At 40.6% G+C, this 27,071-nt stretch overlaps 1 protein-coding gene across 3 annotated transcripts; it reads left to right on the top strand.

Annotated features, from left to right (window-relative positions):
* Window positions 1-13: 13 nt before the first annotated feature.
* SHISAL2A (shisa like 2A) lies at window positions 14-18,826 on the top strand. 3 transcript variants are annotated; one of them, XM_041421563.1, is made up of 4 exons: window positions 14-291; window positions 7,974-8,113; window positions 14,226-14,303; window positions 18,334-18,826. In XM_041421563.1, the coding sequence occupies exons 1-3, from the start codon at window positions 110-112 to the stop codon at window positions 14,255-14,257; spliced, it is 354 nt and encodes a 117-aa protein (XP_041277497.1). In that variant the 5' UTR covers window positions 14-109; the 3' UTR covers window positions 14,258-14,303; window positions 18,334-18,826. The 3 variants fall into 3 exon arrangements, with proteins under 3 accessions (XP_041277497.1, XP_041277496.1, XP_041277498.1); XM_041421562.1 differs by lacking the exons at window positions 14,226-14,303; window positions 18,334-18,826 and adding an exon at window positions 9,404-9,492; XM_041421564.1 differs by lacking the exons at window positions 7,974-8,113; window positions 14,226-14,303; window positions 18,334-18,826 and adding an exon at window positions 1,258-1,717.
* Window positions 18,827-27,071: the final 8,245 nt, after the last annotated feature.

Below are 27,071 nucleotides of genomic sequence, written 5' to 3'. Positions count from 1 at the left end.
CCCGCCACAGCCACCTCGCCTCGCCTCGCCTCCCCTCGACTCTCCTCGCCTCACGCCCGGGTGGCACCGAGCCGAGGCGCCGGGCGGGCAGCGGGCGGGCGGCCGCGCCATGAGCGCCGAGTGCAGCAGTTACCTCAACGCCGACAAGGTGCTGGTGAGCGGGTTCAGCTGCCCGCGGGCGGGCGGCGACGCCCGCGCCGTGTTCTGCTGTGGCTTCCAGGACGTCAAGTACTGCTGCGATGACCCCCACAGCTTCTTCCCCTACGAGCACAGCTACATGTGGTGGCTCAGGTAGGGGAGCGGCGGTGCCTGCCGGGGTAGAGGCGGCGGACAGGAGACCCGTGGTCGCCCGAGCTGGGCTCGGGTGTGTGTTTGTGAGGTACTTGTAGCGGGGCACTTTCAGGCTGCCTTTGTCCCGCCGAGGGTAGCGGTAGAGCCGCATCTTCAGCCGAGAGAGACTCATGCTCATGCCAGGGTAGTTTCTGAAGGAAATAACTCGTGGTCTTGGTAGGGAAGCGCTGGGAAACGCTCGTTGCTTCTGGCAGAGCATCCGGAGCGTCTCCCGCCCTTCGGGCGTGAGGGGAGCGGCTGTCTCGGGGCCTGAGCGCGTAAGATGGTGCGTGCCATAAAGTTCCCAGTGACTTGAGCTACTTTTCTATGTGAGATAAGGCACTACGTAACTTTCCACTTGGAAGGGGCAGATAACTAGCCTGGTGCTCTCCCGGGATAGTGCGGGGATCCGCCTGGCTCTGGCTGGATCTCCAGCAGCGGCAGGGAGGGCTGCCAGCCAGCCCGGCTGCTTTCTGTGCCCGATTCCCCCCGGGCTCCACAGCATCCAGGCTGGCCGTGTCAGGATGTTAGTACACCTCTGCATGCGGCTTCCACTGTTTCTTATGGACTTGCTATTATCCTTGATTTTGTCAAATCCCCTTCTGGGCTTGCTTATAACCATCCGCTTCTGCAACCCTGGTGGCAGCAGTCACTACCTGCTGTTTCAATATAGATCCTTTTATCTGTTTTATACTGTTCCCTACTACTTTTCCTGAGTGCCCTCTAGTATTCGGATTGTGAGATTTGTGGAACAGCAATTGCAGGTTCAGTTTATGCACAGTGTTTAAAATATTGTGAGCATTTGGGGCATCTATTCTGAGCTTTCACCTTTCCAGACTGAACAGCTTGTGCATTTTCCTTGGGCAGATGCTATGGCACACTGATTGTTTTGGTTCCATCTCATCCATACTGTTTTTCACTCCACAGGGCTGATCTTGGAGGTGCACTATCTGGAGCTGCATGCTCAAGGTGTGGGTGTGGCAAGGTTCTGCAGAGTGGCCAAATGTTGCCTCCAGTCTCGCTCTCAGTTCTATTCTGTTGGTGGCCAATGTTTTGATGTCTTTGTGTACCAGTTCACATTGACTCCATTATTTCAATGAGCTCTCACTGAAGACTCTCAAACTTTTCTGGAGTTCAGAACTGCCTGTTCCGAGTTTATTGCTGTGTAGGCTTGGTTTTGTTATTTATACGTTACATTATGTACACTGAAACTCATGTACATCACTTTTGCCTGCTCACTCAGTTTTCTGTAAGTCTTGTAGCATTCCTTGCCCTCAGTATTTGATTGCTTGTAGGGGCTTAGGGTCATCAGAAACTCAGATTTCCTTCTTCACAGGTCACGGATGAAGATATGAACAAAAATAAGTCTCAGTGACATTTCTTTACACTGAAAAGAGACCACTAAAGCCTTGCACTTTTCTCCTTGTGCTTTTAATCAGCCTTAAATTTGTCGCAAAACCTTTCCCTAATCCTATATAAGTTCAGTCTTTTTAACCCCACTTTCAGTGCAGGGCTTTGTCCAAAGGCTTTTTGAGACATGGAACTCTGCTGGGTTCCTCTATCCGTGTGCCTGTTGACACTTCATAGACTCCAGCACGTTAACAAGAAGTGTTTTCCCCTCATCCTAATGCTGATCCTTTCCTTAAAGATTTTATGTCAGGAAGCTGCAAGTGCCTTCAGGTCCCTGTGGGGTGGAGCATGGTCATGAGATGATTGGGGGTAGAGGCTTTATCATCAAAGAACCTATCCCTCATTTTCGGGGAGGGTGAATTTGGGTATCATAGCCAGGCTCAGATTCAGCACTGTGCAGCCAGACACCCTCAGCACCTTGGCCAGCAGCTCTGCTGTCCACATGTGAATTCCCTCAGAGCTCCTGAGTTAATGCTGTCCAGTACCGTGGACTTACTATTTTAATTTATCTGATCTAATATTTAATGTATTATTTTTTAAAATCTATTTTGTCTGGTGCAAAGAGTGGGTCAGTTATGGGGATCTCCCAGCCATCCACCTCTGTGACAGACACACAATTACTTGGCTTCTCTGATGTGAGAAGACATCTCTAAGTGTCTTTTACACTTCTGCTATCAAATACTCTGTCTTAATGCTATATTTTTGCATATTCTTTGACTGTTTCAATCACAAAACCTTCTCAAGATGGCAGAAAAACTGAGGAATAAGTTAATATTGCATCACAACATCTCATCTGGACATTGTAGTGAAGACTCTTAAAGCTTGATCTTTTCAAAAAGTACCTCCAAGAACTGAACCCCAGAAGAAGCTTTAATGAAATACCTCTGACAGCTCTTCCTTTAAAAGATTTTGTAGTGTCTGAGAAGTGACTTCATCCTTCATCCAAGTCAGAAATTTGGGCCCAAACTTTGAAAATTAAGGATTTTTTTCCTTCTTTCTACAGTAGCCCTAAGCTGGTAAAAGGACTCATGGAAATCACCATTAGTGGAGTTTTAATTGTGCTTAACTTCTGCCATAAATTATTGTATTCATTGTAAGAAAAAGGTGAATAAGTACAATTTACCTCTCTAAGCAAAGCTACTGAGTGGTTAGAATTGAACCACTTCCTATAAGGGTTTTCAGTAACAAATAGAATAATTTTTAGTTATTAACACACTGGAAACATTATAGTATTACATTTTGAAAACTGTATACATTTTCACATGACAGTTCAATTAGTAGTTTAAAGAAAACATAAAAATAACATTTTCTGTCCTCTCAAAATGTTTTGGTGATCACTAGACTCTTACTGATATTGATTGGTAACAGCCATGTGATAAAATAATCATTAAAATGCTTCTTTCAGCCTTTGAGGACACGCTTTTAAGACTTGAAACGCTTAAGATTTAAAACTAAACAAGAGTTAGGCAAACCAGTCAAGGTAAGTCTGGAGATGGAAGGGAAAGGATTAGGAGGCCCTGATGGGGGAACTATTTTAGGTTTTGCTGTACTCCAGAACTTGGGGGTTCTTTTCCTAAATCTTCATTTGCTTGACTCCTCCCAGATATTTGAAAGCAGTGACTGCCTGCAGCACGAGTGTTGGTGCTGTCTCAGGGATTACTTCAGTTTGGTGGCACACCAGGTAGAATTGCAGGAGACTCTTGCACGTTTCACTTGTGTTTTTCCTGCTGTGGGAGGGATATGGCCAGATCCCTTGGCATCCAGCTCTGATGGAAGCAGTTCATGGAGAAGCCAGCAGCCTTAGCAACCCAAAGCAATAGTTTCTTGCTGGCCTATGCTCTTCTCTTTTCTTGCCAAGTCTCTACTGCCTGTGCTATGTTTAGAACTAGACACTGCCCTATCCCTTAGCAACATGGAACCCTCTTTCCCCCTCCCAGTTCTGCAAAAACTGCAATATTTGACAACATCCTAACACCTGCTGTACTGGGAACTGCTGGACTATCATAGGTAATAGACTATTGAGCAACTCTGACACATTTCACATTTTCTGCAGAATTTATTATATATAATTAATAATATTATTAATTTCTGACTTACACCTTTTTTGCTGGTATTTAAAATAAAATTATATAGTTTTTGGGTTTTTTATCATAGATCTTGAAAGACTTAATTCCTTAAAGAAGAGGGAAGGATGCATTTTGCTGTCTCTTACAGTTGTCAGCAGCCCATGGAACAACAGAAGACAACATTAGGAAAAGGCAGAATTCATCAAAAGGTTATTCAGCTTTTGAATCCACAAAACACAGCTGCTATAAAATACCAGTGGGGCAAACACTGAGCAGCTCAGCCTCCAGAGCAGTGTGCTGTGCATGCCCATGCAGTTATCACATCTGCTTTACCTCCCAAGCTGAGTGGAAGGGGAGAAGTGCTGAACTTGTGGTATTTGTATTGAATTGCAGCAGTTATGTTCAGTCAGCCTTTTTGTTTCTCTTTGTTCTAAAATATTTTTTGCTTATTTTTGCCACTCTTCTATGAACTGTTATTTTTATAATGGCCTCTTTCAGTATCAAATAGAATTCTAATATCCATTCCAAAGCTGTATCTTTTAAGTTGCATGTAGTAATACATATTTGATCAAAATTCTGTCAAGCCACATATAGGTTTTACTCAAAATGCCTTCTTAATTAATACCTATAGAGCCACGGTGGCCTAATACTGAAGCCAAGATTTGCTTGGCTGTACCAACCTCCAGGCATCTGTTTTGGCTTTCCAAAATAGCAAGTCTTTTGTTTCTCTGTGCCCATTCTTCCAGTCTCTTGAGAATATTTGTCTGTGTGCTTTGCAAATACCGTGAACGACACGTCACTGCAACAATGGCTTTGGGAACATTTGATTTACTTGGATCCGGGTGACTCATGAGCTTCCTTTTAGTCTATCAGTGGGCAATACTGCCTCTGCTTAGCCAATATTTAAATTTTCCCTGGCTTTTGATGGTGTGGATGGACTAATTTTATAAACTAAAAATAACTGTAGGTGTGTGATGCTGAGACATTGACAGACAAGTCGATGGACCCACTAAGCATCTCTCTGGACACAGCCTGGGGATCCCTGGGGAGGTTGCTGGCAGAGTGGAGCCTCTCTGCTGAGTGAAGCCTTTGGCTGTGCTGCAGGCCTGGATGTGGCACTCAGTGTGACAGCAGTGAAATCTGTGGTATGGCTCTATCTTTATGTGGAAAATAACTTGAGAGGGTTCTCTTTGGATGTCCTACCAAACGTAACATTGCTTGTGTCAGGGCTACCCCATGGCCTTTACTGCCATCTTTATGCCAGATCTTTGCTTTGGGGTTGAGTGGGTTGTTAATGCAGGAGGTTTTGCTCACTAACGAAGCCACAGCTGTGGGGAAGAGGGACTTTTTAGTTTGCTTGCTTAATGTCTCTGCTGTCAGAAGAATGATCTCGAAGACACACCCTGAGACCTATAGACTGTTACCATGTGACTGCTGGGTGGCCTTCAGATGGTGTTTAAGGTAAAGAATGGAAGGTGGCAAAATGCTTTTAGCAAGGCCTTTTAAAGCAGATATGCAGCACCATAGTAATTGCTGTAGAACTGGGACATGCTGTAAGATTGTCTTCATTTTCAGAGGAGTGTAATTGTTAAAGTGGTCAGTGATCATAGTTATTTGGTATTTTGTTTCTAATAATAGCTTTAACGTGTAAATAATGAAAGAAAATATTGTATTCTTGTTAAGAAACATCAGTATTCAGAGCTGTGGAAGACATATTAAATTTCTCTGAATTAGATAAATTACGAAACAACACTCCATCCCCAAACTTTAACCAAAATTAATCTTATAGAACTTAATTATACCTTCTCTGTGGGTTGACGGCTTCAGCAGTTTGAGAACAATCTGGTATCAAAACATTGTGTGTTTAAAAAGAGTAAGTACACATTGTCCTGATTACTGATTCATTCAGGAAGTGGAATCAGAGTATCTATTTGGTTTTGTGATGCTGGTGAGATCTTCTCATGTTGCTGCTGGAGCATGAGAAACATTTCTTGTAGCACATAACCTATGATGAGTCTTTGACCTGGAGAGTTCCTCAGGTTTTTCTTGCCTTTTCCTTTTGTAACTCCCAAAGCATCTTACACAAGTTGTGTAGTGATACTGAAGATGCATTGTGCTCTGCAATACACAACTGTATTGTCCATGTCATCTTCTACAACTGCATGGAGCAGAGCTACAGCCAAGAAGTAACAGATGTCTGAATAGAAAAATGAATAATCATTAATATGTATTTGATCTATTTGGCTTTAGGGCAGCTGACTCTGCTTAATGTTTGGATAATGGTGAGCAACCTCCTTAGTTCTGCACTGCAGGCTGGAATTTAAATGGAATCTTACAATAAAGCTTGTACTGTCATGACAAAAAAGCACAAATAACTATTTCTGAAGAGCCTTGGTTGTATCATATGGTTCTATGGCTATTCAACCTTCTGTAATGTGCATTTCTTCTATTTTGTCTATTTGGGTCAAGGTGCTCCAAGTCAAAATGCAAAATAAGGCCAGAACCCAGGTGAGGTCTGAGTGTAGGTCACATTCAGATTCCATACTAAGCAGAATATTGCTTGCCTGCGAGTTTTGTTTGAGCCAAAGAACAATAAGGAAAAATTTGCTTATATATGTACATATATGCACAAACCTCTAAGGATATCCTATTTAATGCAGATGATAAATACCATGAAAAAATCTTCAGAAGGGTAGAGCTGTTCTTTCCAGAACCAGTTTGCTGATAACAAATTATTTTAGCTGTGCATGGAGCTAAATGTTGCCCAACCCTCATTACTGAATCTGACCAGTAACTAATGAAAACCTCATGTGAAAGTCATAGCAATATCTGCTGCTCTCATCCTGCTGATTTTAAGAATTCCTCCTGTGGATATATCTGTGCTGGTGCGGTGGGAGCTTGTAGAGCAGCTTTGCAGTATCTTGAATGTAAAATTCATAAAAATATCCCAAGGCACGGTTCTTCTCATCTTCCTGCAAGGCCACAGTAGAGTTGACTTCTCCCTGATAGCAGTGATATATAAAGGCATTTTTATGACTAGAGGATGGAGTTTGTAAAATTCAAGAAATTCATCTCTCTGCTGTCCTTTGGATGTCTGTCAAAAATGTAAATATACCAGAGCAGTAATATAAGGATTCTCAGTCCTCAGACTCCTCATCTGTGACCAAAAGGCTGCTGTTTAATTTCACCAGAAGTCTGGATCTTTGTCATGGACTGTAGAATAGAGAACTGGAGCATGGAACGCATCAATATAGTTTTTAAGGCATCCTGGAAGGCATCCTGGAAGGCCCAGGAAAGTGTAGGAAATGATAGCTAGACTGTATTATATTGAGTCCTTTATTTCATCATGAGAATTTGATGTTAGGAAAAGACTTGAAAATAAGGGTTGGGAATCAGGAGAGATTTCTCTATATACATATACTGTCTCACTGTATGCCTATGGGAGATGTATAAAGTAGCTTTTATCCTGCAGGATAGCACCTTGATAAAATCTACGTATAGTACCTTATGTTTGGCCTCCAGAGTAATTAATTCCTGCTTCTTTGATGCCTTTGATATTGTGAGTAAACTAATTCAGCTTTAGTTTCCCTTTTACTGTGACAAAGATCATGGGAGAATTCTCCAGTCTTGATTGGAGATTTATTTCATTAATGCAAAGGCACAACATCGATCACCATACTCCACCCTGCTCTGCAGAGCTGCTAACAGAGTTGAATAACAAAGATTGCATGTTTTTTTTATACTATACAAATGGCATTTCAGAGTGAAAATACAGCTTAATAGTCATGTTGTTTGAACTGCATGGAACCCTAGAATCCCTCTCAGTGTGGGCACTGAACTTTTTGATCTCACTGGTATCAGTTACTGCATGAAATTATTTCTGGTTTTCATAAGTACACTTTCATAAAGACTCAGGATTAATATGTATGAAACGTCACTGAGGGCCAGATGTTCAACTGCTGTGTAATGACATTGGCCCTTCTGAGGGCAGTGAGATAACTGCAGTTTATGCAATTGAAGTATTGAGCTCTAAACTTTGGTTTACAGTAAAATACAGTTACTCCCCCACCTGAGTACAAGTAAACTCCAGATATCATCCTGGACATTGTTTTAATGAGTCCTCCAGGCTGTTTGTACACTTGATTTTTTTTTGTTTTTCTCTCTTAGTGTTGGAGCACTCGTGGGCCTGTCAATAGCAGCAGTGGTCCTCTTTGCTTTTATCATCACTGTGTGTGTTCTCTGTTATTTGTTTATCAGCACCAAGCCACGCAGCAAACTTGATACTGGTTTGAGCTTACAGACAGCAGGTAAGACCAGTTGTTATTGATGTGCATTATCACCTGCAGAAGAAAAGCCTTACTCTGTCTTTAAATGGATGTGGGGGAATCCAACAGTGTGTGTTTTCTTTCTGATGGGAATGCCAAGATGTAATCAAGCTGTCCTGCTGTATGCCTGCTCTGTGAAATCTGCACCAAATTCAAAACATTTAGCACGAGCTTAGTATATTTATTTAGTAGTAGGAATAATGTAGAAGTTTGCAATACTGAGTGAGGGTAAATTAGCCCCTTTATCAGGAAGAGACTTATGATTTAGTTGCTCTGGATTTCCTGTCAAGAGTACATAAACATATTGTAGTGGTTCATTCTAGGAATAAGAATCTCAGGAGAGATTTTAAGTGTATTTTCTTGTGACAGAGAGAGGTCATTCTCTTTCTTTTTTTTTTTTTTTTTGTTTCTTCCTGACATAGGATCCAGATTTTGAAGTCTAAAACTCTCTGTTTCAGTAGCAGTAGTCCATGCCTTTGTGCCCAGACTGTGTTGGCAGATGCCTGCAGGAACAGTGCATGTAGTCAGCATTAACCCACTCACATGGGAAAATTGCTGCTGCTGCTGCTCCACTTCCCTACATTTGTGAAATCTCCCTTAGCAAGATGGGGTGTGATAAGTTTCACCCTTTGTCTTGGACTTCCTAAATATTTAAATGAACTGCTTCAGCAGTTCAACCAGTTAAGTTGTGGGAAATAAAAGGAATGTTGTACTTATGTAGCCATTGGAAATTCAACAAGTTGAAAAGGGGAATAATTCTAGGAAAAAAGTCCCCTCAGCTCAAGATTTCTCTTTACTTGTTATTTTAAAATGCTTCTATACCTGCATGGCAGTAAATGACCAATAAGTTACTGTAATTACAGCTTATTATAGAGCAGTAAGCCCCCTCCTGAGTGTCTAGTTAACACAGTCCACTTCATATCAGGCTTATTGTGTGTAATTTTCTTCTCTGGAGAATGCAGGCTTTGGTTTAAAAGTGGTTCCATTGGTTCATAGAGCTGTCAGATCTGCAAAGCCTCCCTTTGTAGCTGTGTGAGGTGAGCAAGCTGCCGAAGTCACACATTCAGCAAACTGCTACTGATCTGCAAATTGAAAACTTCACACTTGCCCTGGAGAGAGAGTGGAATTAAGACCTGCTAGCTAGAACAGCCTAAATAAATTCTTGGGTGAGATGAACAAAATGCTCTCGTGCTCTTCTACAAGATGGTTGTGTCTTAATTATAAACTGGCATTATGTTTTTGAATGTGTTGCTGTTTAATTTCTTCCCTCAGGTTTTCCTGCTATGGCACCAGCTTTTAATCCACTGCCAGGATAGGAGTTCTGTATTTCTCATGCCTTTTATTTTTGTGCCAGACATGTGCACATGAGGAGCTGGGGTGGAGGCAGGTGCTACTGCACCACTGCTGCCAAGCAATTCCATCTTTCTGAACGGACTTGAACCCTGCTTCAAACCCACATCCTGCTTGGGTGGCAAAGGCTGCTCCTCTCTTTCTATAATGAGGTGAACAGCATCCCACTGATGACCCAGCATTCATGTAGGCATTCCAAGCCACAATTCCAAACCTTACGAGGCTGGGAAGCTGAGGGATCTTTGCTTTTTTCCCAGCCATCTTCTTTGTGGTTTGGACCTTTGCTTGGACAAATTCCTTTGTATTTAAACACAGTTTTGACTGCCCTCCTCTTGTGTTTTTTGCTTTTGTTATTCTGCTTCTTTGGCTGCTTCAGATGAAAATTATTTCACATCCAAATTCTCATAGCTTTGGCTGTTGGTGAGGTGGGTTGCTGGAAATTGAAAGCCAGCTGCTTTGCCAAGGTTGAGAGATCTTTGGAAATGTTTTAGGATTTCACTGACAAGCCTGAGTGCTTGAGTTCATCATACTTGGGTTTCTTTTGCATGGAAGTCATGCAAGGGCTGGGTGTCTGACAATATGGCTGGTTAGCTGCTTGCAGCCCTGGAGAAAATAAAAACAGCCTATCACCTCCTCATCTTTCAGTTCTTGTGAGAGTGCAGGATACCTGTACATAAGCAATAAAAACAAATTAAAAAATTAACACAGTTTTTAGATGCTTCAGAAAGCTGCAAGCCTGAGGGCCCTGAGTTTTAAGTATGAACTCAGTTCAACAGAGCTTTTTCTGAACTAGCATAATTTTGCCTTTAGATGAAGACTGTGTCACACTTTAGTTGTTGTGCAGCATCTGGATCCCTGGAGCACTCAGAGAGCACTCATTTTTGAAAGCAGTATTTTTTATTATATTCAATTTCACCCATAATACATCAGCTCAGTTGGAGTTTCATATCTCATTAAACATACAATTGGTTATTTTGTGCCTTTCCCTATCTCACATAATAGCAAAAGTTGGTCATTGTTCTTGGGCTCATCCAAGATCTCCTAAATACAGAAGTGGAGTGGTTGAATTTTTACAGAAATAATTTCCAGATCAATGATAAATCTAAAAATAAACTGAATATGAAGCTCTTTATTAAAGTTTCTGATTCTACAAAAGGCATATTAACTGGAATTTGCCTCTGTTTAGCCTTAAACAAATGGTCTTCCATTGCATCAGCACAGATCTTCCATTGCATCAGCACAGATCTTCCATTGCATCAGCAGAGATCTTCCACAGCATCAGCACTGAGTATTAGAGATTGGGTTCTTGAGTTAGATAATGATGTTTTAGCCCTAGCAAAAATTTACATTTTAATCTGAGCATTGAATTTCAGGAAAAATGAGCTCAGCCACTGGCATAGACAAGGAAAAACTACTTAGATGTTACTGGAGTTAGACATTTCTATTTGTAGAGTGCAGAGTTGATCCATAGTATGCAAGACAGTATGTGCAGGCAAACACATATAAATGAAGATCCTGCATTTCAGTTGCTGGTTACGCTCTTTGCAAGAGAAAGCATTTTTCATTGAACTCATTGTAGATGTTTTTGTTTCTCCCATTTGAAAGCTGGGGACTTGTAACAGTGGTAAAAGAAGGCCTCAAAGAAATCCAAGCCCTGAATATGCAAACATGATATATTTATTCAAGGTGAAAGGGAATTTGGTCATGTGCTTTGTTCTTCTTTTAACAAAAAACTTCTCTTTTTGCAAAGGGTTTATCCCCTTCAAAATGTGGGAAGCTAGGAAATCACAGGATTTTAAGTGTTTTGTAAGGCTGAATGAATAATGCTGGAACATCCCCACAGTGCAAGATAAGGAGGACTGAGTAAATATTGCATAATTGTCAGGATGGGAGTGGTAAAGAGGCAGAAAAGGGGAAATCTAGAGGCACACCTTGACTCTGGGAAAGGTGCACACACCCTTGCCTTGACCAGGCAGCTGATGGGAGAGGAGTGATCATCTCTGCTGGCCCCTGAGAATGAGCTTTGCCATCAGAGATATGAAGGGTGGAGAGAGTCTCTCAACCTTGGTGACCCAAACAGTTTTTGATCACATTTTCTGAGTTGCCCTGGTATTTCTGCCAGGTCTGGAAAGACCTTTGAAATGAAGTGTTCCATGCCACTGGAAGGCATGAAGAGCAAATTATATTTTATGATGATAACTAATACTTTTCCCTTAAAATTTAGCACAGAAAGACCTCTGTAAATGTGTTCAGAGTCAGACAGGGACCTTTGGGTTGGAGTGTGAAAGAATTGTGGCCTTGTAAATTAATCATAAGTGCTAGGGAAGATGTGCTTTAATAGAAGTTATTAATTCCTTGCTCTTGCAAAGCAGTGACATCATAATATGCAAAAGTTCATGGTTTCATTTCATAACAAGGAAAAACACAGCTTGAAAAATAGCCAGATGACTTTTCTGTCCCTATTTCTCTCCTTAATTAAAGATTCCTTATGGCGAGTTATTCACATATATTAAATATTCAGGTATTTTGATGAAAAAGCACGAAGCTCTCACACATTGTTTTTCTTAGCTCAGTACAATTATCTGACTATTGGTTGTGAAAGCAGATAGCTGCTGTCTGAACTCAGATGCACTGCTTGGCTTTTGGAGTGTACTCCCATAGTTTTGCCTTCTAGGTTTTAAATTTCCATTTTAAAGCTGGGAATTCAAATTTAATGGAAGGATGCCTCGGTAGAAAATATTGAATTTTGAAATGTCTTTATTGGACTCCTTAGCTTTTAAATTTCCAAAACTTTCTTGTAGCAGTGAGATTTTTGCAACTCATTAGGAATCAGGTTTTTTACTACAAATACACCCATAGCTGCTGTAGGCTTCAAAACTAAAGTGTCTTTGTCTGTAACTGATAAGAATTCTTTTTTCTTCTTTTTGGGTTTGTTTTTTTCCCAGCTGAAATAACTCAGTTGTTTTCAACTAAGATCTTAGCTTAAATACTATTGTGCAGATTTTTTAAAATACTAAACTATCAAATCCCATTTTTACATTTTTGAAACCAAATTGCAGTTTTTTCAATTCAAACAAAATAAAATAAAATGCAGCTTTCAAAACATCTCAATAACAAATAATTCCCCTTTCCCAATCTGCTTTGCTTCAGTTTCTTATTAAATTAAAATATTAGCATTCTCAACTTTTTATTCCTTTTTGGATATAGGGAATCTCTTTTTCAATCCCTTCCCCGCACACTGGCTTGGAGAAAAGTACCCTACCCAGTTAAGTTTATCTTTTCTGTCTCTTTGTGTTGACCCACACTCGGGAAAATGGAAAATGAGGTCAAAGACAACATTGAACTAAAGGCTAATGGGAAATACAGGGAGGCCTGGGAGGAAGACTGATGAGCTCCACAAGGAGAATTAGATGACAGGATAAAGCAGAGAGAGGCTTTGGAGCTGGCAGATAAAGGAGAAAACTTCAAGGAGTTGAATGCTCCTGGGAGCTTTTGGAAGAGGGATGGGACTGATGGAGCTGGGAGCAGCAGAGCAGGGAGGCAGCGATGCTGGAGGGGATGGAGAAAGTCCTGGGGGCCAGGAAGTGGAGCAGTGGCTGTGGGTGGGCTGGGGAGCAGAAGCCTGGTGCTTGGGGAGAGAGGTGGAGAGGGAGCCTGGCAGAGGGGGAATCATGTACAGGGTTGAGATTTCGGGCAGAGAAAAGGGAGGAGAGACTCCAAATATGACTTGTTATTCATGGATATAGGGGCTATCAGGGGAAGGATAGTAGCAGAAAATAAGGACTGGAAACAGAAAGAGGAAAGTGAGAAGGGAATGAAAGAACCAGTATCAGGTAAGAAAGAAAATAAGTTGAAAGTGCATTTAGGAAAGTCTTTTCTTCTAGAGCTTTGTTTTCTCAGCTGCCAGCAGGGATCAGTGGAAACTGGCAGAGTATCTCTGTCCTCCCTTCCTGCAGTGATCCACTGCAGGCTGCCTTTGCTTTAATCACTCTGGTCAGATGGGCAAACTCAAGTTATCTGTACTGAATCAAAAGACTCCTGCCCTTCTGCTCCAAGCAAGTGTCTGTATCAGCTGGTGGAATTTTAACTATTGCTTACGTTAACCTATGAAGCTGTGCTCTGAAAAACAGTGTTCAAATGCTACTAAGCTTCAAAACCAAACACTCAAAAGATGGGAGATGCCAGAACTAAAGATTTTGTGGGAAATTGGTAAAGTGCTTAACTAAAAATAGTTTTATCTGCTCCTGTCATCATGTAAATCTTTCTATAAAACTTGGGTAACTCTTGCAAAGAAATATTGTGAGCCTCCCTCCACACACTCAGATCTTTGGGGTCACTGGATGAAGGTGCATGGAAAGCAACAGTGGCTGATTATGTTTGGAGAAGGATGAAAGTTTGAGATTTCTGGTTTGTTTTCTTGAGTATGGGAAATTTTTAATGCGATTTCTTTCAGGAGACTTTCTGATTTCCTGCTACAAACCCAGCTTATACCACAGTGCTGCTTCATTAAACTGCTCTTCACTTTGATGTTTATTCCTTTTTAACACAAATAAGTTAATAATTGCAGCCTCCCCGAGGCCCAGGAATGCAAAGTGGAATGGATTTGATCTGTCTCATCTAAAAATTGTAGAAGATTCCTGGAACTGTGGTTTTTCTATTGCAGTGGGCTTATCTATGTATTACTACTTGCAACTGATGGAAGAATAATGCTCTTAATTCTTCTAAAAATGCCTTTGTTTTACAGACAATGAGGCCAGAGGGAGTTCAATATGTTAAAGACAGAGGCACTGAATGGATTCTACCAATGTTATGAAGAAAAGAGGTACCATGAGAACATTTTATCTTATTCTTTTGTATTTTTACTTTATACTCTCTACTCTGTTTTACATGGATTTTATAAAATTATTCCTTATGTGGGTTTTTAACTTTTTGAAAAGCACTAGCAAACTGTCTCTGGCTGATTTATTTATACACTGCCCTGATGCTGTCCTTGCACAGGGATGTATCTGCAGAGACTTGGACAGAGTCCTTCCCCAGACAAATCTCTTCCAGATTTACTGGCACTGAATACTCCATCATGGTTATGTGCCAGACAAGATTGTATTCCCTTATGCTGTTACTGTCCTTTCTCTGAGCTGTCCTGGGTGCACCAGAGCTTACTAAGGAGGCAGACACTGTAACTTACTCAAAAGAATTTCTTTAGAGATGAATTGTCAGAAAGGCTCCTGTGTGACAAAGGGTGAAAGCTGTGATGTTTCTGATGGGCACTTTAGTCTTCCATTTCTTCCTGGGGATACAGAAATCAGTGCCAGGTAAATTCTGCTACAGAACTGGAGAGGATTATCTTGAAAAGTTGATTTTTATGCTGAAATCATGTGTAAAGGTCAAGCTGCCTATGGCACAGACCATGCAGAATAGTGTTTGAAATGTACCCCATTACAGATGAGTTGTACTTCAGATTTAAGAGGGCTTTATAAATAATGCAAAGGACTTCAGATGGCATGAAACATGCCATTTCTGCAGGGGGTAAAAGCTCATGGCTTAACACCCACAGAATGTGGGAATAGCTGCAGATCAGCAATGTCTATCACAAGAAAAATAAGTGGTCCTGTTTGCTCAGCAGTTGTTTTCAGATGAGCAGGAAAGTAAATGAGTCAAGACTTCCCTGTTTCACTTGTACCCTTAAAAAAACCACACTGTGCATCCCAAGTGCAAATGCATCTTTCTCGGAGCTCTTTATCGGAATAACAAGTTGATTTTGGCTCCTTGTCCTTAAAAAAATACTGAAGTGTAACAAAACTGATTTCAAAACTCCTAACCACCTCCACACATTTTTTTTTTTCTGCTGTTGCAAATGAAATGGCTTGTGGGAGAAAAATGCCATGGAAAGACTAAAATGGATCCTGCAGTCAGAAAGCCGTCTGTAGTGAGAAAATCCAAAAATACCTGAGGCAGGCACCAAGTACTGAGATGAGCTGAGCTCTGTGAATGTGGCATTGCTTTTTGAAGGCCATGAGCCTCTCATTTCCTCATGCTTCTCTTTGCCTGCTTTTCTGTCATGGTAGAGAGGCTGATGTTTATAGGTGCCTGCTAACCCACTGTTGCTTACAGGGAGAGAATTGAGAGAGATCTGGAAAGGATTTGGGTGGTGTTTGAATGCATGCATTATATAAAGACCAAAAAATCTGGAAGCTTTTTTTGTGGATGAATTACCCTTTTTTTTTTTTTTTTTTTTTTTTTTTTTGTTGCCAAAATGAGGCTGGCATTGTGAGGACTGAAAATACTTGAGACCTCATTTGGAGCTAAATCCAGGAAAACTATGTCTTTAGCCTGTGAGCCTTTTTTGCTTCCTGATTCAGAATGGAAAAGGAGGCAAGGATCTTTTCTGAACTTCAACACATAATATGGCTAAGTGTTGGTAGAAATTCCAGGTCTCTCATTCTTTTTTGTCTCCTGCTTTTCACATGTGCTTGTGGCAGATTTCATACCCACACCTGTCATGGGGAGCCACTTCACAGTGCAGCATTAAGCCAGAGAGTCCATCAGTGGCTACAAATTTCTACTGCTGGGAGAAAGCAGGTTCCAATTAGATTTCCTTTAGCAGGCATATTTCTCCTGCCAAATTCACTGAGTTTTAATTAGGAACAGGACCCCTTGTGCCTGGTGTAGTTAAGCATACAGTTCAAGCTTGTTTGCTTGCTCTTTTCCAGCAAAAGGGCAAACACAGCTATTAGCTTTACAAAGGGAAAGGAGAGGAGCTAGGCAGATTAAGTCATTGCTTCTAACTTAGAGTGATAATACATTGAATTATTAAATAGTTGAGCTATGCACAAGAAAAATCTGACACAGATTTCGTGAAGACAGATCATGACAAATCAATCTAATTTCTCTCTTTGTCAAGGTAATTTTCCCTATCAGGTAAGTGGGAACAAGTGGCTGTGATTACAGATCGTTATGAAAATGCAGTCAAAGGGAAATGTTCAGTGACTCGCTCTCAAGCACATTTTTGGAGGGAAGAAGGATGTCTTGGGAAGTGTCTGGCACATTATCCCAGATAAGTAGTAAGAGCTTGGCTGAAGAACTAAAGAGCACATGAATAAAATTTTTGAATTACACCACCCTGAGAAGGGTTGCAAGATTCTGGGGCTAAAAATACCTTTCAGAATTATCTCTGTGCCCTCGAGAAATGTTCTGAAATTAAAAAAAAAAAAAAAAAAGAGTGAAATAGAATAAAAATCAAGGTACTGTAGTTAAAAAGGAGAAACCAAGTCCTCAAGTAATTAAAGAAGCTGACTAAATAGTAAAGAAATGCTTCCTAATGTCCAGTCTAAAGTTCCCCTGGTGCAGCTTTGAACCATTCCCATGCATCCTTTCACTGGATACCGGGGACAAGAGATCAGAGAATAACAGCATGGTTTGGGCTGGAAGGGACCTTCAGGATCATCGAGTTCCAATCCTGCTCTCATGGGCAGGGACACCTTCCAGAAGACCAGACTGCTCAGAGCTCCATCCCACCTGGCCTTGAACACTTCCAGGAATGGGGATCCACTTCTCTGGGCAGCCTGTGCCAGGGCCACCATTCTCTCCATATTCCCCTCCTCAGGAATCTGGGCAGGGCAGTGAAGTCACTCCTCAGCCTCCTTGTCCCTGAACTAGACAAGCCCAAAGTCCTTAGGCATTGCTCATGGGACACTCCTTCCACCTGTCCTTCCAGCCCTTTCTCCAGCTTTGTTGGTCTCTTCTCGATGCTTTCAAGCACCTTAACACCCTTCTTAAACTGTGAAACCCAGAACCACACTCTGCATTCACAGTGATTCTGCACCAAGGCTCAAGACAGCAGGATAACCCTCTCTTTTGAGCAGCTGGGTATTTATGGGTGTCTGACACACCCCAGGGTGGGGTTTGCCTCCTCTGCTGTCAGCCAGATGGCAGTGCTGGGGAAGGGTACAAATCTAACTTTACGTGTATGTCTCAGGTTTTCATTTAAGTTCGTCGGGAATGTGTAACCATCCTCAGAGTCTTCATCAGAAAATAATCTAGAATCTACAAAAAGTATCACTGATAATTCAGATGAGCATCATTCCTCTCAGTGAACTAGTACTGATGTTCTTTGCTGGTGAGGATGCTCTTGCTGCTAGTTGCCATCTGCCTCAAGTCCAAGATTTCGTGCTTCAGAACTTCTGTCAGAAGCTAAGTTAGCTGAAATTGTCCAGCCAGACTTCAGTGCATGTCCATTTTTTTGCATATTTAGAAGCATTTGCTTCTAAACCCATCTGTACCAACAGCTGTTGTGTTTTACCTCAGAATCTATCCTGCTTTAATGATCAGTAGAGCAATTTATTTGTATAGAAATTCCTCAAGTGTAGTTTGGAATATATTCTGGTGTCTTTCGGGGGTAAAGGCACACATTGTGAGTGTTTATCATTAAGAAGAAATTAAATGCATGGTTTGATGTAGATATTAGTGGTGCATTTTCCAAGAGGCACTGCATAGAAATGTTGAGTGAATGACTGTCTTTATGTACAAAACCTTTTTTGTTTTGTTTCAGCACCATTGTGTGTGGGCCTTTTTTACATGCAAGGGGAAGTTCTCACTTGCCCAGCAGAGGAGCAGCAGCAGAGTCACCCATCCACAAACATCCCCAGAGGAGGCACTTAGTGTTTCATAGCTCTAGTAATGCCCTTTAGGGGTGCTGTTCTTCACCTGATAAAGGTTAGGAATATAATGAGATACTTGGAAAGAAGTATCTGTGCCAATGAAATGGATTGAGTCGTGTGGTTTGTTCTGGATTTTTTTTGTAGGAAAAAATTCTTCCCCTGTTCTAACTTGTAACTGTTACTGGTATTTTGCAGATACAGAGCTGCATCCTTAGCAGAGCCCCCACCAAAACAGACAGAGCCAAGTGACTTCAAGACACTTCCTAAGCCACAAGGATGGACTGTGACTGTAAGCCACGAGAACCTGACTCATTCTTCCAGAGGTGTTTCCTGGCTCTCATGACCACTGTCGATAACCAGAGGCCAATCTGAAGCTGTGCCAGGCTGTGTTTGTGTATGGTTCCTAGCTGTACTGAGAAGTTGTGTGTTTTGATTTGCACGTCAGCTACTGCTGTTCAGTCATTTTCAAGCAGGTTGTCTCTATCCTCTGCAATTCCAGTGAGATAACACAGTTGTCAAGCAGAGCAGAATTTGGTACACCATGTTGACCAAGCTTTATTTTAAGCTTTCCCCATGTGCCATCTCAGTGTAGTGTCTTCATGTCATGAACATGGTTGTCTTTAGCCAAATGTGACTGTTCAGTGCACAAACCAATGTGAATGTAGCACCTCAATAAAATCTGGCATTTGTGTTGTATTTTTCTTAATGTATCATTTCCCCCCACCTTTGTTTCCTCAAAATATTCTTGTGAATCTTGAAATTACTTTGATGGGAAAATTTTCTAACAAAAGGTAAAGTTAATAAAGAATGAATTTTTGTAGGGAAGTTAAGATTTTAACAGCTGTTTTCACTGGCATTGGTGTACACTGAAATGAATTGAAATCAACATCCACAATTGTTTTGCAGATTCTTCATCAAAACATGTTGGAATATTTCTTGGGAAGCAAACTAAAATTTTCCAGTAGCATTTCAGTTTGGAGCACTAATTTGTGAAGTGTTGAACTTCCTTCAGGTAATCAAAGAGCTCTAATTGCACATTTTATTTTGCCAGAAGTCTTAGGAACAACCAAGACAATCTTAACTGTCATATTTAAATTGTCAGTTCTTTCAAGCTTTCAGTCTTGAAATCATGAACATTAGTGATAATGATTTCTTTTCATCTTGTGAGGGTTCTTAAAGGAGTGATCAAAAGAATTTCAAAACTGTTTAACCATGCTGTTGATATTAAGGCAGTAGACATTATAACTTCCATTTGTAGATGAGGCCTAAAATATTTACCTACCATGACAATTTTGTCTGTAGTTATACTTCAACTTGTTAAGACAAAATCCTTGTCTACTGTTTGGGAGTGACATCTTTTTGTGTGCTAGTGCTTGAAATTTAAACTCTGTAGCTATCTGGTACTGTGTATCAAAACCCCAAAGTGCTTCTGATCTCCTCTGCTCTTGTGTGAAATAATACACCAGTGCCTCCCATTGAAGTAGAGAATGTGGTGTATGTTCTTCCAATAACTGTATATAATATCTCATTAAACTGCTCTTTGACACTATGGGCTGGGAGAAAATTGAAACCACATCGGATGTGTAAAGAAAATGTTTTTGTAACAACAGGACATAAACATGAACTTCCGTCCTCATAACTTTCTTGATTGAGACTGTCAAAGAGCAGAAGGGAAAGGATTTATGAGTTTTGCCATCTGGTTTCCTTGGAGGATGCCAGCCACGAGATAAATGTTCTGGAAGCATATGCTTCCTTTTGAACCACCAATAAAGGATTTATGGAAGATGAAAAAAGAGATTTAAGTTATTTTAGCTTCATACAAATTTGAGTCAGCACTTCTTTAATTTTTAAATTCTAAAGTTACTTAAAAGTAACAAGATGCACTTGATATTTTGAATGTTGCAAGATCCAAATATCTTTGATTTCTGTCTCTTGGGCAATTTCAAAATCTTTGATTCCTCAAATAACAAGGTTGTTTTCCCCTCAGATACTGGACTATTTATTTATTTATTTATTTTGAGTCTCTTAAGTAATAGAATTAAAAGTAAAAAACAGCATGCAAAAAGAATGGTTCCAATTCTTTGGTTATGTCCAATGTCAGTTTTTGTTTTCTGTCACTGTGCTTAGGAAAACCCATTCCTTTGCCCTTTTAGCTAGTTGTTTTGTAACTGAGGGTTTCTAAATGTCACCAAAAAGTACCTCCCACACAGGTTTGATTAGGGAATCAGCACACTGCCCAGAACAGCTTCAAATGTAATGTGCAGTCACAACAAGGGTGACTCCCTGTGCTTAATAGGCATAATAAGCCTTAATGTACTTGTTAGACATAGCCCTAATTTTTGCCCTGGGAACATTTTAAGCTTAAATTGCCTAAATTACCCCATAAAGCAAATTCAGGGCTGTTGTGCCATCAGCCATACAGAAGCTACTAAATCTCACAGGAGTTGCTGTGAGCATTTTTTATTGTTTTTTAAAGTTGAGGAGTTTTTCTAATCATAGGGCCAAAATAAAAGTTGTGTGAAATAGGCCTCTCAGACTGTGGGATGTAGAAAGAGTGTTTGTGGCTGTGCACACACAGCAGAGCAGCACGAGCAGCAGCCCCTGATGGATTTCAGTGGGACCAGGCTGGCTGATCCCAGCTGGCAGCTCTGGGCCTGGCTGCTTCTTCCTTTGGAGTCACACTGGCAGAAGTGGCAGCTCACTGCAATGTGATCTACTTTTGTCATCCCTACCATTCTCTAGATACTACAATATTAGTAACTGCCTGTTCGCTTGTGTCACTTAATCTGACTTTGGGTCTAAGTAGAAAATACCTAATCAATGCTGCCACACAATCAGTCAATGTAATGATTTAATAATTAATAACTTTTAAGTATAATTTCTGAAGGCTTTATCCTTCGCAAATTTTAAATTAAGGAAGAAAGACCAAAGGAAAGTTACAGTTTTACTGAATTAAAATAATGCCTGTTTATATATTTTCCTAACATGACAGGTGCTAGAGATCCTCACAACTGTTACAGCCTTCAAGTTTTGGAAAAATTGAGGCAGGAAAAGCATAAACATTCAGATACTTCCTAGGAATAAAAATGAGAAGATTTAAAGTTCTGTTCTGTTAGCCTGAAGCTCACAGGAATCCTGTCTTTTAAGGTGGAGTAATTTAAAAATTTGTTCAATAGATTTTGAAGTGATCTTGTTCTTTTTGCAGTCATTTGTGTGGAACTTTAGGAATTTAAGAAAAAAGTACATATTTTAACAGATACTGAATAGTGGGGTGGAGATCCACTAACACTGTATTAAAAGCAGAGGATGAGAGGATTCTACAATGCACTGGCTTTTGTAAAATCGGCTCTGAGCCATGTGAAGGATGTCTGGTTCAAAAAAAAGCTATCTCTGCTGCAGAGACAAACTGAAAAAGTTGAAAACCTCATCTGAACAACCACCACCAGAATCTCTCCAAGTTCCCAACACCATTTATTTCTGGGTCTTTGGAGCAGGTGCTGGTTTCTAGTGCTCAGCAGGATTATTGCACGTAGCATCTCTTTCCTGTCATTCTGTAGTTCCCGAGTGTGGTACACACGTAGAGATAAGTGATTCAGATATGTGTGTAGAGTGTGTCTAAGATACCTTTGTATGGGAAGAATCTACCCAGGCACCTCTGAAATCCCTGAGTCTGTGACCAACATACTGAAATTTAGATCTCACATGTATTATAAACCAGCTACTTGAAAACATCTTTTTAGTCCTGTCCATTACTCCTATGCATTTTCCAACCTCCATGCTTTAGAAAAACCATTGAAGAGCCTTGCTTTATATACTGAGAGTACATTTTGATGGCAGTAGCAAAACAGAATGGTGAAATTGATTAGTGGAAACAGTGTAAGTTCAAAGAGATGCATATAAGCAGCTTTTTTGCATCTGATGGTTTAGGATACTAAAGCTGAAATGTATCTTATGAAACCACAGCTTCCCTTTCCCCCAGTTTAAAAAGAGGCTGGTGGCAAGAGGGTATTAGGGACCATGATTATTTTCTTTCCTCCATCAGCAGTGCTGAACATTTTGCCAGCTGAGTACACAGTGTGACCTAAAGAAGGGAAAATGGGTTGTTCAGGCTTTAGTTGGCTGTGGATGAACTTCTGCAGAGGGGCATGGACTTGATGGGGCAGCATCTTGCACCTTCTGAGCCTTTGTCCAGGCAAAATCTGGATCTTTCCAAAAGGGTGGACAGAAGCAAGAGCCAGGCTTTGTCCCCAGAATTAGAGGAGAATGAGCAGCTGGCTTATGAACATTTTATGTTGTCAATTCTCATGTTTACTATGATAATCTGGATTTCACAGATAACACCTTGCACTGACCTGGTCCTTTGCCATTATTGCTGCATCTCTTCTCCCTCTTCTCTCACACAGTGTGGAGCAGGTGGAAATCTTTTAGGTGTTGATGCAGGGTCAAGAGAGTACTGAAGTTGCTCTGCAATAGCTTTTATATGACTGTACTCCAAGACAGAAAAGCCTTGTGGAAACCAAGCCTCAGGTTGGATCCATCCCTGCCCAAAGCTGTGACTTACTCCAGGGAGAGTGAGATGTTCCTCTTGTTCCTGATGAATGGCTACTTGTTTCTGCAAACAAATGTAAGGTTAAGTATGTTTCCCTTAATGAATGTACCGAGAAATTGAATCAGTGTTTTTGAATCAACCACAGAAATTTCAGTAAATTGGATCTGCTTCTTTTACAGTGCTGAATCAAAATGTCAGACCAGCACAACTCATTTATAGGAGAGGAAATGAAACAACATGCTGAATATCAGCAAGTTATTTCAAATTGCCAATGCCATAACTACCTGTGGGAAACGAGTACAAATAAGGCAAAGATTCAGCTGTGGAAAAATTGGCTCAGAGCAACTTGTTTGCGAAGTTACAAAATGCATTTTTTCACCCCATCTGAGCTTTATAGACTGGCTGCACCCTTCAGTTACTGGTTTTGCTAGAGATGTTTTAGCTGCAAAGAAGTGAGGCAAAGTAACGGGAGAATCAGTATTTGTGCATTTTGTTTTTTAAAAGGTAAAGGAAATTCTTGTCCTTTCAGTCCAATGTTGGTTCTAATTTTGTCCTTTTTAAAAAAGATCCCAAAATCCTTTCTCCAGAGGAGAAAATAATGCAGCTGAGAAATTTTTGCTTGCATTTTTAAGCAGAGATGATTCCTTATTTTAATGAACTTGGGAGACATGGTGCAGTGAGTTTTATATCATGTGAGATTGTTTGAGTGTTTACTACAGCATGAAAAGCCAGAAATTGAAGTGAAATAAATGGATTTATTCATGATGAAGATAACAAATTCAGAATCTCTCCACAGTTAACAGTTAACCCAAGAAATAGATTACCTATTCATGCAATACATGTGTTTTTAAAAAATAATAAGGAGAGTTTGAGTTACAATTGGGAAAGCAAGTGCTGAAGTTGTTGACTGTAATGACTAAATGTACAGATCAGCTCTGAGTAATACGTTTCTTCTAAGGTATAAGTTATTAGATCCTGTAAATTGTGAATATTTTGTATTTTTTATTTTATCCATTACCATGGGAAGGCAGAAGCTGGGAAAGCAAAGATCATGAAGACTGGTTAAATCTTTTGGATAAAAAGACTGTGAAGTGGTGACTTCACAAGAGGTAACTTGTCCTGCAGGTCCTCACCTCTGCCCTGAGGATGAACATACTGAATCTGAGCATAAGCTGCTGATACAGCTGGTACAACACCACTGTGGTAAAACTGTGGTTTCCTTCAAGCTTTGATGAGTTTTTGTGTTTGTGGTTTTGGCCCTGTCTCTTCCCCTTGGTGCTGATTAGCATGTTAATGGGTGGCAGTTGGCGTCAAGATCCTTCTAATACGTCACAACTGGAGAGCTTGTTCCACTTGAGGCAAATAATATTCCTTGCAGGTTATCAACAGGCAGTGTTTCATATTTATCAGCTTGACAACAGCAGGTAGTGTGAGGAGCCTGAAGAGTCCTCAGTGGTAGCATGTAATAAAGTCAAATAAAGTACTTTTCTAAGTTATTCAGAATATCGTAATATCTTAAATAATAATAAAAAAAAGAAGTGTAAAGCACTGCACAGTCAGTCTGTAGTGTTAGCAAGGGATGTGGAATAATACTTTAGCTCACCAGCTAACAGTTAATTATGAGCCAGCCAAAAATAAAACCATCACAAAACATGATGTCCTGTGCAGCTGCTTTTGGGAATAGCATAAGGAAGCATAAGATAGAACAGAGAAGAATGAAAGTGCAGAATTCTGTTTCAGTGATATAATGGGACTAAATTAAATCTGTAAGTTAGTCTTGTGGAATTCAAACACCCACAGAAGGGATTCACTGGGCTGTATCAAAGCAGTACTCAGCATGCATTGTTTATGCCACATGGTAACATTCAGGGAAAGGGAAACAGACAGGAGCAACAAGCATGAACAGTAAAAAACGTTTACCCCAAAAGGTGGAGTTAGAAAGGACTCTGAGAACAGAAAGCCTGTGGAAGTCTTTGTTCTGTCTGATCATTTATACCACAGACAAAATGTTTGAAATGGTGTGGCTATGTCCTGTCAAGGACACTGGCCAATAGATAGCCATGTCTAGTTTGATTGTAACTTGCAAAAAATTCTGTGGCTCAGACTTGTCTGGGCAAAATTGTGAGATGCAATGCCAGGGATAGACCATCTGTTTCCTTGAGCTGGTTGAAAAGCACACAAAGACAGGGAAAATTCTCCACCCAGGGCTTGTTGCTCCAGAGAGAATGCAGGTGTGCTGCTGCAGCAGAGAATGCAGCGAGGTTGTTTCATGCTTCCTTCTGCAGCTGCCAGATCTCAGGCTGCCCTGCTCGGCAGTCACCCTGTGACTCACTGGAGTGGCAGGTCACCCAGGAGCCTGGCACTGTCAGGTGCTCACATCCAGGCCTTCACACACTCCTGTACTTTTTCTAATGTCTAACATGGCAGCAGAGATGTGAGAGAAAGGTTTTTGGGAAAGTTATTTTTCAGCCTTCCAGATTTCAATTTCTTCCTGCCTTAGGAGGAAATGGCGTTTGTGTAGGTTTCAAGTCTCATGGAATAAGATGATTCAGGGAAAAGTATTTGAAGTTTTGGATTCTGGGTCATACCATCCCTAACATTCACACTTTTCCAATTTGTTCTTCTCTTTCAGGTACACCGTGTTCAGTTCAGCATCTAAAACTCTGGGGTTTGGCTGGAAAATATTAAACTAATCCCTGGTAACTTTCAGAATCTAAGATCATCTGGGTATTTATAAGGAATGTCCTGAAACATGTTTGGAATATGTATATTTTAACAAATGTTTGTATAACACATGGGCTTTCCAGTCTAATGACTAGGAAGAGTAGGACCCCCCAGTATTAAAGGCACATAACAGCCTTTTAGAGGGTAAATCTTTAGGAGACAGGAATGGCGCACATGCTTAAGAAAGGAATGGAAGGAAACACCCAGAAGCCCACATTTCTCTGGAAGTTAAGGAGCAGACTTCACATGTCATTAAGCATAAACTAACCCTGGCAATTAGATCTGTGGTTACCCATTATTTTGTGTTAATGAGAAGCATAAGTTAAAAAAAGAATAGTATTTCTTAAAGCAAAAATATCACAATCTTTGTTGCTTATTTTAGCATAAGGAAATACAGTAGTTTCATGGTGCACTTACATTATTAGAGATGATTTAAATGTAATTTTATTTCTCTATAGAACACAATTAACACATGTCTAATATACCAAGACTGTTGTTGGGTCTTGTACTAATTCAGGTGAATGCAGACTTTTGTGACTGCTGTCACAGGAGCTGTTTGAGGGGAAGCAGTTGCTCTTCAGCTGCCAAGACCCCACAGCTGCAGGTTCCCTTTTTCCTCTGTTTACTCCCTTTCTGCTGCATCCCTGCAGATGATGTCTGCAAAGCTGGATCTCCCAGCAATGATCAATAAGCAGATCACCAGTGCCAGAGATTAGGCAGGGTGGTGTGACAAGAGAGAGCTGCTCTTTCCTACACAGCAGCACCAATTTCCAGCCAGTCAAAGATTTGCTGTCAAGTGTGACAAGCAGAGAATTAAACCCTCGATAAATTTGTTCAGACATTTTTATTTTCTGTGTACTGGGGCTGAACAAAATACTTAAGGACTTCCAGGCAAGCATTGAATGCCCCAGCCAAAGTGATTTCCTCCATTTTCCATCACATTTCAGCAGCAAAAAAGTAATGAGAAATACTTGGCTACTGTGATTTTCAACTACATCTATTCAGTCTTCCAGAACTGAATGGTTTTTCTGGATGCTGGAATATCAGAGTAAAATTCTCTTCATCTATCAGTTTTCTGAGACCAGCCACACTGGGCTTCTACTTCCATCAGGAGCTCCTGTAATATCCATCAAACATTTTTCAAAATTGTGTTTAAACTCCTAGGACAGTACACACTTGTGTCGCTCCTGGACAATGCTGTGTGAGTCAAGAGTGCTTTCATCAGGTCAGAGCTGAAAGCAGATTGTGCCTGTTGTTGCTCTTGTATGCACTGCTTAAACTGAGTCTTTGAGAGCCCATGGTGTGAATGGTTCCAACAAATAACAGAACTAGGCGTTGAATCTTAACTAGATATTGGGATCCTTCTAAAAGAGTTACTTGAAGTATTTTTATAAAAAGGAATTATATTTTTGTCACCAATGTTTGATTTGTCTAGCACTGTTGAAGACCCAAGGTCCCATAATTTACAAGAAACGTAGAATTACAGTAATTTTTCATGATTTCATTGCGTCGTATTTTCATTCAAAACTTCCTATTCATCCAGGGACATCCTGAGTACCTACTTGAAACACAAAAGCACCTAAGTGATCCAAGTGAACACACAGAAGGAGAGTCCACTGTGATATCCACTATACCTAGGTGTTTCACTGCAGTTGACTTG

The sequence above is a fragment of the Onychostruthus taczanowskii genome, unplaced genomic scaffold, assembly GCF_017590055.1.
Source record: "Onychostruthus taczanowskii isolate IOZ18803 unplaced genomic scaffold, ASM1759005v1 scaffold7, whole genome shotgun sequence".
Taxonomy (NCBI): Eukaryota; Metazoa; Chordata; class Aves; order Passeriformes; family Passeridae; genus Onychostruthus; species Onychostruthus taczanowskii.
This window is presented reverse-complemented; position numbering and strand designations above follow the sequence as displayed.